General features: G+C 44.3%; 1 protein-coding gene across 1 annotated transcript in view; it reads left to right on the forward strand.

Moving 5' to 3' along the window:
* Window positions 1-4,980: 4,980 nt before the first annotated feature.
* LOC142759129 (UBX domain-containing protein 2A-like) overlaps window positions 4,981-16,957 on the forward strand; it is a 162,166-nt gene continuing 150,189 nt past the window's right edge. Inside the window, exons 1-4 of the mRNA XM_075861006.1 lie at window positions 4,981-5,090; window positions 6,755-6,864; window positions 7,383-7,520; window positions 9,326-9,484. Of these exons, the coding sequence (XP_075717121.1) occupies window positions 4,986-5,090; window positions 6,755-6,864; window positions 7,383-7,520; window positions 9,326-9,484 (512 nt within the window). The 5' untranslated portion in view covers window positions 4,981-4,985. The remainder of the gene's footprint in view (window positions 5,091-6,754; window positions 6,865-7,382; window positions 7,521-9,325; window positions 9,485-16,957) is intronic.

Genomic DNA, 16,957 nt, shown 5'->3' on the forward strand with positions numbered 1-16,957 from the left:
GTTTTCCGGCTGCTTATTCTTGCGTCTGGGACAGGTGTTCAGTAGATGCTTGTCGTCCCCACAATAGAAGCAGAGACCATTCTTCCTGCGAAACTCTCTACGTTGTCGAGGGGACATGGAGGCCCCGAGTTGCATAGGTACCTCCGAGTCCTCCGTGGAAGAGCGAGGAGACGGGACCTCGGGGGGAATCGCAGGGCAGTCAGAGGGGAAACCATTGAAACGTTCAAGCTGACGTTCCCTGAGACGTCGGTCAAGTCGTACTGCTAGGGCCATAACCTGGTCTAGGGAGTCAGAAGAGGGGTAGCTAACCAGCAGATCCTTCAGGGCGTCAGATAATCCTAACCTAAACTGGCACTTTAGGGCCGGGTCATTCCACCGAGAAGCTACGCACCACTTTCTAAAATCAGAACAGTATTCCTCAACAGGTCTCCTACCCTGACGTAAGGTCACCAGCTGACTCTCGGCTAAGGCAGTCCTGTCAGTCTCGTCGTAAATGAGACCGAGGGCAGAGAAAAACCGATCAACGGAGGAAAGTTCAGGGGCGTCAGGAGCCAAGGAGAAGGCCCACTCTTGGGGCCCTTCCTGGAGTCGGGATATAATGATACCCACCCGCTGGTTCTCGGAGCCTGAGGAGTGAGGTCTTAGGCGGAAATAAAGTCTGCAACTCTCCCGGAAGGAGAGAAAAGTCTTACGGTCCCCTGAGAACCGGTCAGGTAACTTGAGGTTGGGTTCTAAAGGTGAGGTGAGGGGTACTACAAAGGCAGCGTCAGACTGATTGACCCTCTGAGCCAGGGCTTGGACCTGTAGGGAGAGGCCCTGCATCTGCTGGGTCAGGGTCTCAAGGGGGTCCATGATAGCGTCAGCGTAGAAGAAATGGTAGACTAGGTAAGGGCTTGTTATTATGTAATGGCAGGAAGGAGGTGAAGGGAACAAGTGAGCCCTAATCTACCCACCGCCCTGTCCCTGCCTACTTGCAACGACCCGCCCTAGGCGACGGGGTACAACTTGGCGGCAGTCCCTACGCTGTCTAAGTGCAAGGGAGTACAAACAGGGAACACGCAAGGGAATACAGTAGCCCACGGAACGCCGCGAGGAAACGGAGCGGTGAATGAGCCAGTCAGGATCAGGAAGTAGTGGAGTATACAAACGGGAGCACGGAGCAGAAGCAAGCCAGGGGCAGAGCAACGCAGGATAACGGAACTGAAGCAAGGCAGAAGCAGGCTGGAGCAAGGCAGCAGTGGGGCCAGGAATCCAAGAAGAATAACAAGCAAGGAGGAAGAGAAAAAGGCAGGTATAAATGGACAGGGGGCGGAGCTAACTCTGACTGACCAGGCCGCGATAGGCTCTCCCACTCCTGAGCCTGCCACCCTGATTGGTGGGAGCAGGTGTCAGTCTCAGAGGTCTGGCCTCAGGTGTCGACTGATTAATCCTGGGAGTATACCCAGACGTAGTGCCTGGCAGATCCTTTACAGGTGGACTGGGACACGGGAGGAAGCTTTAGGCCGTGCTCACGCGTTTAGGATTTGAGGCATGGATTCCACTCCCGTATTCTGACGTTTATCAGAAATGTATGTTAGGCCTCGTTCACATCTGCTTTGGGTTCTCAGGGGCCTCCGTCGCAGATCCGGCCAAGATTACCGGAAACAATAGCGCATTCTACGCTTTTTATAATCACGGGTACCCCAATGGAAAACCGAAGGAACCTGTTAAGGTAAATGGGTTCTGGTGGCCGCCGGCGGTGTCCCTTGTGCAACGGAACCGTTGCTTCCGTTATTTCCTTGTTGTTCCTCTTGTGAAGCAGAACTACGGAACACACTGACGCAGGTGTGAATGTAGCCTAAATTCCGTGTTCTATTCACACTCACAGGAAAATATTCACACTGAATAATGAAGGAATAATGCTGCAGATTTTAAAATCTATTGCCACAGGGTCTGTGCTGAAGATGGAATAGCTCCATGGATTACAATGGGGTAATCTGCGTGCGGATCTGCTTCCTGGTAGAAATCCGAGTTGTGGATTTCTACCATTGGTTTTCCAAACAAAAAAAAACAAACAAAAATATCCATATACATATCTGTGCAGTGTGAGGCTGGGTTCACACAACCTATTTTCAGGCGTAAACGAGGCGTATTATGCCTCCTTTTACGCCTGAAAATAGGGCTACAATATGTCGGCAAACATCTGCCCATTTATTTGAATGGGTTTGCCGACGTATTGTGCAGACGACCTGTACATGACAGCTGTCAAACGACGACGTGTAAATGGACTGCCTCGGCAAAGAAGTGCAGGGCACTTCTTTGCCACGTAATTTGAGCTGTTCTTCATTGAACTCAATGAAGCACAGCTCAAGATTTACGAGCGTCTCAGACGGCTCGCAAAATGCGAGGAGGAGCATTTACGTGTGAAACGAGGCAGCTGTTAACAGTCTTTTCACACGTAAATGCCTCTCATCGTGTGAACATACCCTGAACGTGGTCTTATATTGGTCATACACATTACATAGCTGTCAGCCAAATTTTTGTGTGACCAAAATCAATTCCTCCGCCCCCCCACCATACACATGCATTCTGTGTTCGCCAAGCGTGCATGTATTCTGAGTGCAGAGAGGGGAATGTTCCACTGCCGGACACCTCTGATGCCGCTTATCCACCCTGAGAACAAAAGGATAGGGCATGTTGAAAACCAACGGCAGATGTGGAGGAAGAGCCGGGAGGTCTCCATACGTTGTTATGGGGACTGTGAAGGATGGTACATGGGGTTTAGACGCAGCAGATGTTTGACAGGTTAAGCTATATCATTGATCAGACAGACATTGGGAATGTGACGATGGCGGAAGGAATAAATTGACTGCAAATAAGTCATGAAGATATAATACGTGATGCGAGGTTACTTAATCGCCATTCACATACGCTTCTGACTTTTAGTTACTTGTGTCAGCGCTGTCTTATATTGTCACTGGCGAGGTGCAGTAGTGTGAAAGTTCCGGCAACCTCCATGACTACTGCAGGGAGGGCGCTGGTCGTTTTTAGGCGATCCTATGGGAGAATAATCTTCGGTCCTGACGTCGTATCCATAGGGGCTGTCTCACTGGATATATAGCTTGTTTCTATGCATGGCGCAACTTTAGTGACTTCCAAACACGTCTGATGCCGCTTATCTCCGAAAAAACAATGTCGTTTTGAAATTCAGCCTGTTTCCCCAAAAGGTGGTAGTGGGGGACAGTTGGACTCTCTCCTCATAGACCAGATATTGTTTGCTGATCCTGTCAGTCCGCGGGATCCAAGTCATGTAGAGTTGTGTCTGCTGTTTGGAATGTACATTTATTTAAAAAAAAAAAAAATTGTCTTTCTCTGGGACTGTAACATTGATGGCTTATCCTCTGCATAGGCCTTTAATGTTTGATCAGTCGGGATCTGACCTCTGGGGTCGCTGCCAATCCACAATATACCATCAATGAAGTCCCGGAGAACCCCTTTAATCAAAGGTGAAGCATAGAAAGGGGGAATGTGCCCACAGGCAGGACTGACCTGGAGCATATTGTATCTCATTCTGTACAACTGCCAGGCCCGCTGCCATGAATATTACCTGCAGTTTATATACCAGGCTGGCAATCTGTATAATTATGGGTACATTCAGGCAGCGTTATCTAGGACCGTGTACATGCCATATGCCCGGTTCTCCAGTCTTTGTATATATAGATGTCACTGGATCCTCATGTAATCTTAGTGACTCATGTCCTGTAATTCCGCATTTTCTTGCCGTCTGTCACTTGTATATAATTGTCATGTCGTTTACACAGCCATCGGGAAGCTCTAACTTTCCCAGTACCTGCATATATATATATATATATATATATATATATTTTTATTTTATTTTTTTATTTTTTTTAATAAAATTGTGTATTGGTGTGATTGGTGCAACTTTGTAATTATGTTTTATTTCCAATTATTTTTACTTTGAGATACAGCTGCTTTGTATTCTATATACAGAGCAGCTGTATAGTGCACGGAGACATCAATCTGTCAGGTCAGCGGCACTGACTGGTTCAAGACCCGCGGCACTGACTGGTACAGCGTCAGCGGGATACACGCAGCATCGAGCTCTAATCGATCACATCCACGTTCATAATTAGATGTGATCAATAACAGGTGGATCCTGTGTGTCGGACACGCACAGGACCCGCTGTCACAGAATCAGTCAGTCCCGCTGAGCTGACTGATATAGGTTTCAGCGATAGATACAGCTGCTCTGTATACAGGATACAAAGCAGCTGTATCTCAAAAAAGTTAAATATTTTTTTTAATAAAATGGAATTACAAAGTTGCACGGATCACACTGATACAAAAAATATTGTTTTCAATTGTGTGCATAAGTAGTGGAGATCAGTGGTGGGGTTATTGGATACAGCTACTTATCACCGGCTCTAGAGATGACTCATGACCTGAGAAGGAGCTGGGTTAAGATTGCCGCTTGGTGGCAGTGACAGGTAGTTGAGATTTGTAGCTGAGAAATGTACAATTGTAGTGCAATATTTTGAAAGGGTAACTAGACTTTAAAAAAAAAATGTTGACATGTCAGAAGATTTGATTGGTGGGGGTTTGAGCACGGAGACCGATCGCTAAAACAAAGCAGCAGAAACGCTTGGGTGAATGATGTGCCGCTTCGTTTCTGATCGTCTGTCCTCGGAAAGCTGAGCGAGCGGTTTATGGACTCATAGACTTTCTATTGAGCACGTACACCACTACGAGGAAAGCCGATCGGAAACGAGGAGGACAGCGGTTCTATTTTCTACAGCTGCCGTGTTTTTGGCATCCATAAAAAATGTTCATTTTTAAATAAGAATTGTCATTCCTTGGTGACCACCACAGCCCGGATTAGGGCGCACGTTTTATTCTGCTCTGATGGTTGACAACTGCGAACATGCTGCGTTTATTGTGCTACCCGTCTAAATCACGGTTATTTGTATTGTTCCAGAGTTTTCAGGATGAGGGGGAGGAGCAACGAGAGGAAACGGTGCGACTCCTTTGTGAACAGCTTGTTTGAAGAAGCAGGAGACGCAGGCGTCATTAACGCTTCACCGGAAGATGAGGTATGTTATGTCATTGTAGGGATGTCACGATACTAGAATTTGGACTTCGATACCGATACCTTGTTTAGTATTGCGATTTCAATACCAATTCGATACTTTGTCAACAATAATAAAAATATTTAAAAAAAATCCATTTTCTGATGTGAGGCGCGAGGTGTGATGATGAATTTAACCTCCACGTGCCTCCCATTAATAGTAATTAACCCTATCATGTGTCTCAGTCATAATGGGTTAATATGTAAGGTACATGATGGGGTTAATTACTATTAATCTGAGGCACATGGAGGGTAAATTCATCATCGCACCTCGAGCCCCACAATAAGTGATAGAAAGCCGTTTTTATTTTATTTTTTTACAGCGTACACATCATAAATGATGAAAAAATTGTTGTGCAGGTTATTACGGCCGCGCCAATACTGAATATGTGTATTTTATGTATTGAGACTTATACACACATTTTTTACAATAAACATTAAAATATTTTTATTTAACATTACTTTGTTTTTACTTTATTTTTTAAACTTTAATGTACTGGCATATATCTATATACTGATAGTAATGTACCGGTATATATCTATATTACAGTACATTAGCTGATACTGATAGTACACAGGCAGTTGTTAGGGCGTACTTAGGTATGTCCTAACAGGAAATATGGTAGGACAGCCCAGGGGTCCTTCAATGGACCCTGGGCTGTCTCCCCATATATGGTATATCCCTCAATCGCGTCACAGGAATTCCCTGTGACGCGATCCAAGGGGCATCCCCCCTTCTCATTTTCCCCTGAATGCTGTGATCGCAGCATTCACGGCAATAACGGAGGAGATTAGAGGTTTCTCTGATCTCCGCCAGCGGGACTGCGGCTGTGTAATACAGCCATTGCCCCGCTCCTGACAGGAAGTGCGTGCGCGGTCAGCATGAGGTGATGTGGCCGGCGCTGCACTAATGAGTGGCGGTTCAGGCACTGAGGACAGAACATGGGGTGTTTTGCGGTGCGCCCACCATGTTCTTTCTCCAGTGCCGCCGCTCATTAGTGCAGCGCCGGCCGCATCGCATCATCCTGACCCCGCGCACTTGTTATCAGGACTCAGGAGCGGGGCAATGACTGTATCACACATCCGCAGCCCCGCTCTCATACATTCATGTGTTACTATACTGAGCTGTGCGGCCGCACAGCCAAGTATCGAAATATATGAAATAATGGTATCGAACAGTTTGGGGATGCAGAGTATCAAAACAGTATCGAAGTTTCTATGCATCGTGCATCTCTAGGTCATTGTGGGGATATGTCTGCCGCTTATTAGCTGTAATGTATACTGGGATTTTTCTCGCTTTTTCTTGCACAGAGCACTACCTAGAATGGTGACTATTTCTTTAAAAATACACGTCTTCAAAACGTATTACTGTGGATTGCCCATTAGGTCCGCACATAAATTATAGCCCTATTGTAAATCAATATAGCTAATCCGTGTCAATGACGAGCCTTTTGTAGATTGTAAAATATATAATATACCCCATTCACATGTATTGCTGGCAGAATGTTCGTGGTTTCGGTCAGTGTTTAGACTCCGAATCCATGCCTAAATCTCGACAGAATCCTGAAAGTGTGAACATGGCCTACTGGGGTATTTGTTTACTTAACTTGGTGGTTTTTCTCTTTTCAGGCAGAGGTTATCATCAAGATGTGGAAGAATGGGTTTACAATCAATGACGGCCAGCTCAGGGACTATACAGATGCTGCAAATCGTCAATTTATGGACTCCATGAGGAAAGGGTAAGTGCAGCCTAATACAGTGCTCAGAGATCAGACCTTGCATAGTGGTGTCCAGTCGTGCCGCGTAACGCCTAACCGGCTCCTCCAGGCGTATGTAAATAAAGCCTAATCCATATACAGTGACTTTCTTGATCCGGCATCCGATAAAGGATAGTTTGATAATCTGGCACTTGTTTCCAGCACACAACTGCAGTATTAGGTTTGATTTCTTCAGGCCAGAAGCAGAAGACTGAGCAAAAATAACCAATCAGGAAAATTATTAGAAAACAAAGTTCTAGTATGAGTTTTGGAACATTTTCGGAGAAACTCCGCAGTAAGAAGAGAAGGCAGGAGAGATCTTGAACAGTGGGTTATTGATTTGTGGTGACATGAGATCACATCGTCCATACACTGCTGTACATATATCGTTACATTGGGCTCCATGGATTATGTAATATGCTATACACATTTTATGTCTTTGGTTTGTTACCTTGGCGTCACACAAGGTGAATTGATGTCTTATATTCTTCTTTTATCAGGGAGCTCCCACCAGAGTTGCACAAGACCTTCGCAAAGAAAGAATTGTCAGTTAATGTTGAAGACAGAAAAAGTGAACATTACTTTATAAGAAAGAAGCATGTGGACCCGTTCTCCGGAGAGGGTCACCGCCTGGGAAGGTGAGGATTGTACAAGGCCCTGTGTACTTCTGTCTATGGGGATCGTTCATAGTGCACATGACTGCTGTGACTTTATCATCCATGGTGGTTAGACATTAAAGGGCTTGTCACAAGCGTAAATATTATCCTCTAACCACTACATAGGTGATAACCTGCCGCTCGGTGGGGGACCGACCACTCATGAGATTGGGGGTCCCGTTCCTCCGAATCAATGAAGCTGCAGTTTGAGCATATGCACTGCTGCTCCATCCACTAACTGGGACTGTCAGTGATGGAGTACAGTGCTCGACTATTTCCTGAAGTGCCATAGAGAATGGAGGAGCTGGGCGCATGCTCGACCTGCCGCTCCATTCATTCGAAGAAATGGGACCTCCATTCTCATGATCGGTGGAGGTGCCACGGTCGGACCTTCGCCGATCAGCGTGTTATCACCTATTCTGTGGCTAGGATAGAACATATGATCTTGGAACAACCTCTTTAAAGAGGCTCTGTCACCACATTATAAGTGGCCTATCATGTACATGATGTGATCGGCGCTGTAATGTAGATTACAGCAGTGTTTTTTTTAGAAAAACGATCATTTTTGACGCCGTTATGAACGCTTTTAGCTTTATTCTAATGAGTTGCTTAATGGACAACTGGGCGTGTTTTACTTTTTGACCTAGTGGGCATTATGGAGAGAAGTCTATGACGCTGACCAATCAGTGACCAATCCGCGTCATACACTTCTCCCCATTCATTTACACAGCACATAGCTATATCGCTATGTGCAGACACACACACACACACACACACACACACACTATAACGTTACTGCAGTGTCCTGACAATGAATATACATTACCTCCAGCCAGGACGTCATGTCTAGTCACAATCCTGACACTTCTGTAGCGTCTCTGATATTTACAGCAAGGCAAGCGTAATCTCGTTTTAAATGACAGGTTACATCGTAAATATCAGACGCTACAGAAGTGACAGGATTCTGAATAGACATGATGTCCTGGCTGGAGGTAATGAATATTCATTGTCAGGACACTGCAGTAACGTTATAGTGTGTTTGTGGCTGCACATAGAGATATAGATATATCGCTATCTGCAGTGTAAATGAATGGAGAGAAGTGTATGACGCTGATTGGTCACTGATTGGTCAGCGTCATACACTTCTCTCCACAACGCCCACTTGGTCAAAAAGTAAAACACTCCCAGTTGTCCATTAAGAAACTCATTAGCATAAATCTAAAATGAGTCATAACTCCGTCAAAAATAATCGTTTTTCTAAATAAAAAACACTGCTGTAATCTACATTACAGCGCCGATCCCATCATGTACAAGATAGGCCACTTATAATGTGGTGACAGAGCCTCTTTAAGGAGGTCATATGTGTGTTTAGGACATGGGCAGATGTACTTCTAATGATTTAACCGCATCCATGGTTTCTTGCACGGTCACATGACCACAATTTATCTCCGGCCATAATGTTTTGTATTTGGAAGTTTGTTCAGAATTTTGTGGTTTTTAATTTTCTGGTCATTTTTTTATTTTTTTTAAAATCCTTTAAAAACGTATTACTTTACTGTAGGGTTGACTTTATCCTATGTTATGTACATCTAGGCAAACATGGACTAGGGAAGCCCTATTAACCTGTTATAACTCCTGACACTACTGTAATTGGCGCAGTCGTGTCACTGTATTAGATCAGCGGGTCAATCAATATTTAATTGTCTTATCGGTGCATAAAGTGATATCATAGAGAAGTCTGGAAAGAAAGTGAATCTATTCTGAGGTCTTTACTTTTCTTCTCTCAGTGCAACCCCAAAAGTCATTACCAAAGCAAATGGTTTGGAGGATGGAGGTGAACAAAGTCTCCCGAGTGTTGAGCTGAAGGCTGGGGAGCCTCTGACCAACGTCAAGATCTGGCTCGCTGATGGCAAGAGGATCGTTCAGAAATGTAACACTACACACAGGTAATCCAGAACTGCAGTTTTATTACGTGTGTGTGTGTGTGTGTGTGTGTGTGTGTGTGTGTGTGTGTGTGTGTGTGACATCAACTGCCCATGAATAGGCGGTGTTACATACTAAAGGGAATTTTTAATACAAGACCTCACCCTGAAGATGTGTACATGCAATTTAATTAATATTACATTTAAAGTAAAGCTCTAACTTTGGCAGTGTCCCAGAGGTAGGACCTTCACATGTCGGGAGAAAGTGGTTCCTCCTAACCGCCGTTTCACGTGACAAGGTGGCCACATCCAGGTGGAGACTTGGTATATACTTATTTATTGCATACCCCCAGCTCTGGGACCCGCACCTATTCACTTAATTTCCACTCACTCCTACAAGAGTTTAGGAAACAGCGCAGCAAAATGTGCTTGGCTGTTTCTAGGAAAAACCTGACCACCTCATCAGTGGCTGGAGCCCAACGGCAGAAGATAGGACTGGGTCCTATAGAGATAGGTGCGCGTCCCACCTCTAGGACCTGCATATAGCGGTGTCAGTGCGTAAAACTACACAGCGTATACACCCTGGTTGCCGCTAGGAATTCCATCCGAAAAGCCACGCCAAATTGTGTTGCGGTTTTTCAGGCCCCATGTTAGCTGCGGAAATCCTGCAGCAGTAAAAAAAAAAATGAATAAACGTACACACCCATAGTCATGGCGACTTAACTCTCTCTCTATCTTCTGAGCATAGCCCAGCCTCCTGTGATGCTATAGTCCATGTGACTGTTGCAGCAGTCACATGGGATGGAACGTCATGCCAGGATGAATGGCTGCGCTCAGAAGAGGATCGCCTTGCTAGTACTACTGCAGGGGGGTAAGTATGAGCTTTATTTATTAGATTCAAATTAAATACAAATTTATTTTGTTTTCATTTGCGATTTTTGTGGCTGAATCGCAGCGTTTCCACGGGATAAGTCGCAGTACATAGGACTTTGTTGCAGGTTTTACCACTCAAATGAATTCTATCGAGAAACCCTTCAACAGATCAGCGATTCCACAGCATAAATTGGCGTGCTGCGGCATCAAATTTTTTTTTTTCTTCTTCTGGACTAGTTTTTTTTTAATTTTATTTTTTTCCCCCTCGATGTACGGATGAGATTTTAAATCGCTCCTACTCTGCTACTGTAATGAAATCTGTTGCGGAAAATCTGCAGTGTTTATGCTACGTGTTCCTAGCCTTAGGCCTTATTCACACAAGTGTATTTCACGTCCGTGTTACGCGCGTTAACACAATGAATGTCACGAACCTATGCAATTCAATGGGGCCATTCAGTGTTTTTCATGTGTCTTCTGCGTGAAACTCACTGCATGTCCTGTTGTGTGTTTTTTGCGCATCACGCATCCATTGAAGTCAATGGGTGCGTGAAAAAAATGGACAGCACACGGACGTCATACATGTGCTGTGCGTGATTCACGCAACAGTTGTTGAAGAAATGATGAGAAAAAGCCACCGCCTTCTGTTTATTTTGCTGACGTACGAAACGTGTGACATATGGATGACGTACGTGCGTAAAAAAAATGCGTACACGGATGTCACACAGAACTGCAACGCAAGAAAAACGCTCTGTTTTTTTAAGCACGCAAAACTGACACCTTCGTGTGAATAAGGTGTTAATGAGTCCATCAGACCCACAGCGGTTTGCGTTTTTCCCATTTTTCTACTGCTTTTCTTTTGGGTCAAAAACACAGCGGCCAGATGTTACGTTAAAGTCTAGTAAAATATAGAAAACACTACATACAAAGCATTCATGCTGGACCGGGAGGAGATGACAGTAACGGGCTGTGATCTTTCTTCCGGCCCTCACTTGCAGATTCCCCCTCCCGTACACAAAACTGCGAAGTAAAACTTTTATCCCGCTACCTGATTTCCAACGAGCGTAGCACCGCCAATATTGTCCCTAGATTGTGGTGCCGTTTTGAAAGCTAAGATTCTGGGCTTTAATATGAAACCATCTAAGTGCTATACCTTATATTCCGCAGTCGTTTAAAGTCATAACATATTACATACGTCCTTGGCAATGAAAGGGTTCATGCCTTATTAAACCGGTTTTCCCACTAAGCAGATTCATCCCTTATCCACACGATAGGTGATAATTGTGTGAACACCACTTGGACCCCCCACCGATCAGTAGAACAGGGGTCCCGACAGTCATTCCTAATCACTGGACGATCATAGGGAGGAGGGTTTGAATGGAGCAGCGGTCACCCAGGTGCGCTGCTGCTCCATTCAATGTCTATGGACCCAATGGAAACGGCCCAGTTCAGCCCTCAGCGGTTTCCATCGGCACTGTAGACATTGACTGGATTGGTGATAAATGTCCGTTGTGGGTAAACCCCTTTAGAGCTTATTCACACGAATGGAGAATACGGCCGTCACACGGATTCGTGTATTTCAATGGGGCCATTTACACGGTCGTTGTTTCAACGGACCCTGTGAAGGGTCCATTGATAAATAGAACGTGTCCTATTCTTCAGTTTTCACGGATCCCTCGATAGACTCAAGTCTATGGGGATCTGTAAAAAACGGGTACAACTCTGATGTGAAAAACAGCAGATTTTTAAGTCAGAGTTTGTGCTACTTCGAGTGAATCTGGACTTAAAGGGGTTTTCCCCACGAGGGACATTTGACCTATCCACAGGATAGGTCATAAATTTAAGATGGATGTGGGTCCCACCTCTGGAACCCGCACCTTTCTCTAGAACGGGGCCCCTTAAGCCCCGTTCTACCAATCTGTGCTCTGGCGACTCCCGGCCACTTCCTGATTACATGGTCGGGAGTTACGGAAACAGCTCAGCTATGCTTTTTCGTAACTACCATTCAGTTGTATGGGACTTATGGAACTAAGCTACGCGGTTTTCACCTTCGTGGTCCGAAATCAGCCAGAGCACAAAGTTAGAATGGGTTTAGGGGGCCCCATTCTAGAGATAGATGTGGGTCCTACCTCTGGGACCCGCAACTATCTGACAGTTATGACATAACCTGTATATATGTCCAAAATATCCCTCGTGGGAAAACGCCTTTAAAATAACTTTTGGCAGTCAGCCGTGATCGAAGGGATTCTCCATGTATAAGGCATAGAACTTTGTCGCTGCTTTGTCACTTGCAGATAGATACCAAACACTGCACATTTGCTATAATATCAGTGTTCAGGGGGTTAGGATAGATCTGCAGTATTGCCCACGTGGAGGTCTTATTGCAGCCAATGCATAAGTCATACCGCAGGGTATCTATGGCAATCCACACTGTCATGTCCCTCGACTTAGGTTTCTATTCACTGTCATGTTATGTTATATGCTCCTATTGCAGTTGCTTTGCTTTATTTAGTTTGTCCCTGCTATCTCCCTGTAGCTAGGCTCTGAGGTAATAGCTCCTCCCTTTTTTCTGTGCCTAGTTGTCTTTCCTCATGGTTCCCATACTGTGTGGTCATCTCCTGCTCAACTCTGGCAAAATATCATCTTTTCACCTGCTGGTTTGTGTACATTACAAGTATTTCAGCCTGAAAATAAACTTCTCTGGAAACTTCCCACGTGCCTCTTCAGCTGAGTTGACGCTATCTGACAGTGTCTTGGTGTGAGTACCGGTTCAATACAGACATATACAGTGAGATTGTCTCAAGGGCCCTACAACTTACAGCCTGGTCATGGAGTCAGAATAGTGAAAAGATGCTTAACCCCTTAAGGACGCAGCCTAGTTTGGGCCTTAAGGCTCAGAGCCCATTTTTCAAATCTGACATATTTCACTTTATGTGGTAATAACGTCGGAATGCTTAAACCTATCCAAGCGATTCCGAGATTGTTTTCTCGTGACACTTTGGGCTTCATGTTCGTGGTAAAATTTGGTCGATATATTCAGTCTTTATTTGAGAAAAATTGCAAAATTTAGAGAAAATTTAGAAAAAATAGCATTTTTCAGAATTTAAATGCATCTGCTTGTAAAACAGACGGTTATACCACCCACAATAGTCACTAGTTCACATTTCGCATATGTCTACTTTAGATTGGCATTGTTTTTTGAACATTCTTTTATTTTTCTTGGACGTTACAAGGCTTAGAACATAAACAGCAATTTCTCATATTTTTAAGAAAATTTCAAAAGCCTTTTTTTTAAGGTACCTGTTCAGTTCTGAAGTGGCGTTGAGGGACCTATGTATTAGAAACCCCCATAAAGCACCCCATTTTAAAAACTAGACCCCTCAAAGTATTCAAAACAGCATTTAGAAAGTTTTTTAACCCTTCAGGCATTTCACAGGAATTAAAGCAAAGTGGAGGTGAAATTTGCAAATTTCGTTTTTATTTCTGAATTTCAATTTTATTCTATTTTTTTTCTGTAACAAAGAAGCTTTTACCAGAGAAACACAACTAAATATGTATTGTCCAGATTCTTCAGTTTTTAGAAATGTCCCACATGTGGCTCTAGTGCGCTCGTGGACTAAAACACAAGCCCCAGAAGCAAAGAAGCACCTAGTGCATTTTGGTGGTGCTTTTTTATTAGCATATATTTTAGGCAGCATGCCAGGTTTGGAGAGGTGTTGAGGTGCCAAAACAGTAGGAATCCCCCAAAACTGACCCCATTTTGGAAACTGCACCCCTCAAGGAATTAATTTATGGTTATTGTTACCATTTTGACCCCGTAGTTTTTTCACAGCGCGTATTTGAATTCGGCTGTGAATTTAAAAAAAAAAACTTTTTTCCAATAAGATGTAGTTTTGGCTCAAAATGTCTTATTTTCACAACGAATAAAATACCCCATTTTGTTGCCAAATTTGTCCTGAGTGCGGCAATACCCTATTTGTGGCCATAAACTGCCGTTTGGGCCCATGGGAGGTATTAGAAGGAAAGGAGCGCTATGTGTTCTTTGGAGCACAGATTTTGCTGGATTGGTTTTCGGGTGCCATGTCGCATTTGCAGAGCCCCAAAGGTATCAAAGCAATGGAAACCCACCAGAAGTGACCCCATTTTGGAAACTACACCCCTCAAGGAATTCATTTATGGGTAATGTGACCATTTAGACTCCACAGTTTTTTCACAGAATTTATTTGAATTGGGCTGTGAATTCAAAAAAATGTAATTTTTTCCAATAAGAGGTAGTTTTGGCTCAAAATTTCTTATTTTCACAAGGAATAAAATACCCCAATTTGTTGCCCAATTTGTCCTGAGTGCGGCAATACCCCATTTGTGGTGATAAACTGCCGTTTGGGCCCATGGGAGGCCTCAGAAGGAAAGGAGCGCTATGTGTTCTTTGGAGCCCAGATTTTGCTGGATTGGTTTTCGGGTGCCATGTCGCATTTGCAGAGCCCCAAAGGTATCAAAGCAATGGAAACCCACCAGAAGTCACCCCATTTTGGAAACTACACCCCTCAAAGAATTTATTTATGGGTGTTGTGACCATTTAGACCCCACAGTTTTTTCACAGAATTTATTTGAATTGGGCTGTGAATTAAAAAAAAAAATATTTTTTCCAATAAGAGGTAGTTTTGGCTCAAAATGTCTTATTTTCACAAGGAATAAAATACCGCATTTTGTTGCCCAATTTGTCCTGAGTGTGGCAATACCCTATTTGTGGTGATAAACTGCCGTTTGGGCCCATGGGAGGGCTCAGAAGGAAAGGACCACCATGTGGCCTACTGGGAATTTTCTGGTGCTAAGTCGTGTGTGCAGAAGCCCCTGAGGTATCAGTACAGTTGAAACCCCCGAGAAGTGACCCCGTTTTAAAAACAACACCCCTTAAGGAATTCATCTAGAGGTGTAGTGAGCATTTTGAACCCACAGGTATTGTGTAAAAGATAATGTGCAGCAGTTGGTGCAGAGTGAAATTTGCAATTTTCTATACATATATGCCAATTCAGTGTTCGATATATTGTGCCCAGCATGCGCCACCGGAGATATACACCTCTTAAACTGTAATGTTGGCTCTCCCGGGTACGGCAATACCCTACATGTGGCTGTTATCAGCTGCCTGGGCACGCAGCAGGGCTCAGAGGGGAAAGATGAGGAGGGGTAAGCTGTGCAAAGTGGATCAGAGCGAGTAAAACTGGGGTATATTAAAAATAAAGGGATGGATGATAAATTTGAAAACACTCTTTCATACAGAGCTCTGGTTTTTCGGGACACGCGTCACATTGATATATTGTGTCCTTCCTTATCCCCCTCTTATAGCAGACTCTGCACCTCTTTTGACTTTTTCCCTTCTTGCCAGTTTGGGGAACTTCTCCTAAAAAGTGTTGCCCTGGTACGATGCCTGTGGCCCCGCTTCCAGAAGTACTGTAAGGCTTCAGGACTTGATCTGACAAGTCCACCCCTCCCATGTACCTATTGTAGTCCAGGATGCAGTCTAGTTTGGGGGTCCCTGTACTGGTACCTCGTACAGGTACATGGGTACTGGTGTGGCATCTCCCTGGTCTTGTACTTGACACACAATATGTTGCTGCTAGATTGTGCCCTGCTCTCACCCCTTCTGAGTGTTTGCCCAAGCAGAGTCGTAGGGAGGCCTCTCAGGTTTCTTCTAGCAGTGCCGCATGCCGCAGGACTTCTGGAAGCGAGGCAGTTGAAGAGTGGGACGCTGGTATAAAAATTATCCAGGTAGAGGTGGTAACCCTGGTCCAGCAGTGGGTGCACCAAATCCCACACACATTTTGTATTAACTCCCAGTAAGGGGGGGCATTCTGGGGGCTGAGAACTGGTGTCCTTCCCTTCATATATCCTAAATTTGTAGGTATACCCGGATGCACTCTCGCACAGCTTATACATCTTCACGCCATACCTTGCCCTCTTACCCGGCAGGTACTCGCGGAATTGAAGCCTCCCTTTCAAATGTACCAGGGATTCATCTATAGAAATACACTTCTCGGGGGTGAATGCTTGGGAAAACCGGGCACTGAAATGGTCTAATAGGGGTCTCCGTTTATACAAACGGTCAAAACTGGGGTCATCTCAGGGTGGGCACGGCTCATTATCAGTATAATGTAGGAAGCGAAGTATTGCCTCATTTTTATTTTATTTTTTAGGTTCCAGTTCAGTTCTGAAGTTGCTTTGAGGGGCCCATATATTAGACACCCTTATCAAACACCCCATTTCAGAAACTAGACCCCTCAAAGTATTCACAACAGCATTTAAAAAGTTTATTAACCCTTTAGGCGTTTCACAGGAATTTAGAGCAAAGTAGAGGTGATATTTAATTAATTTAATTTAATTTATTAGGCACCATGTCCGGTTTGAAGAGGTCTTGTGGTGCTAAAACAGTGGAAACCCCCCAAAAGTGACCCCTTTTTGGAAACTAGAGACCTTGAGGAATGCATTGTAGTTTTCTTGGGGTGCATGCGACTTTTTGATCAGTTTTTATTCTAATTTTAGGTGGCATGGTGACTAAAAAAACAGCAATTTTACTATTGTTTTTTATTCAATTTTTTTTACAGCGTTCACCGTGCGCTATAAATGACATAT

The sequence above is a fragment of the Rhinoderma darwinii genome, chromosome 4, assembly GCF_050947455.1.
Source record: "Rhinoderma darwinii isolate aRhiDar2 chromosome 4, aRhiDar2.hap1, whole genome shotgun sequence".
In the NCBI taxonomy this organism is placed as follows: Eukaryota; Metazoa; Chordata; class Amphibia; order Anura; family Rhinodermatidae; genus Rhinoderma; species Rhinoderma darwinii.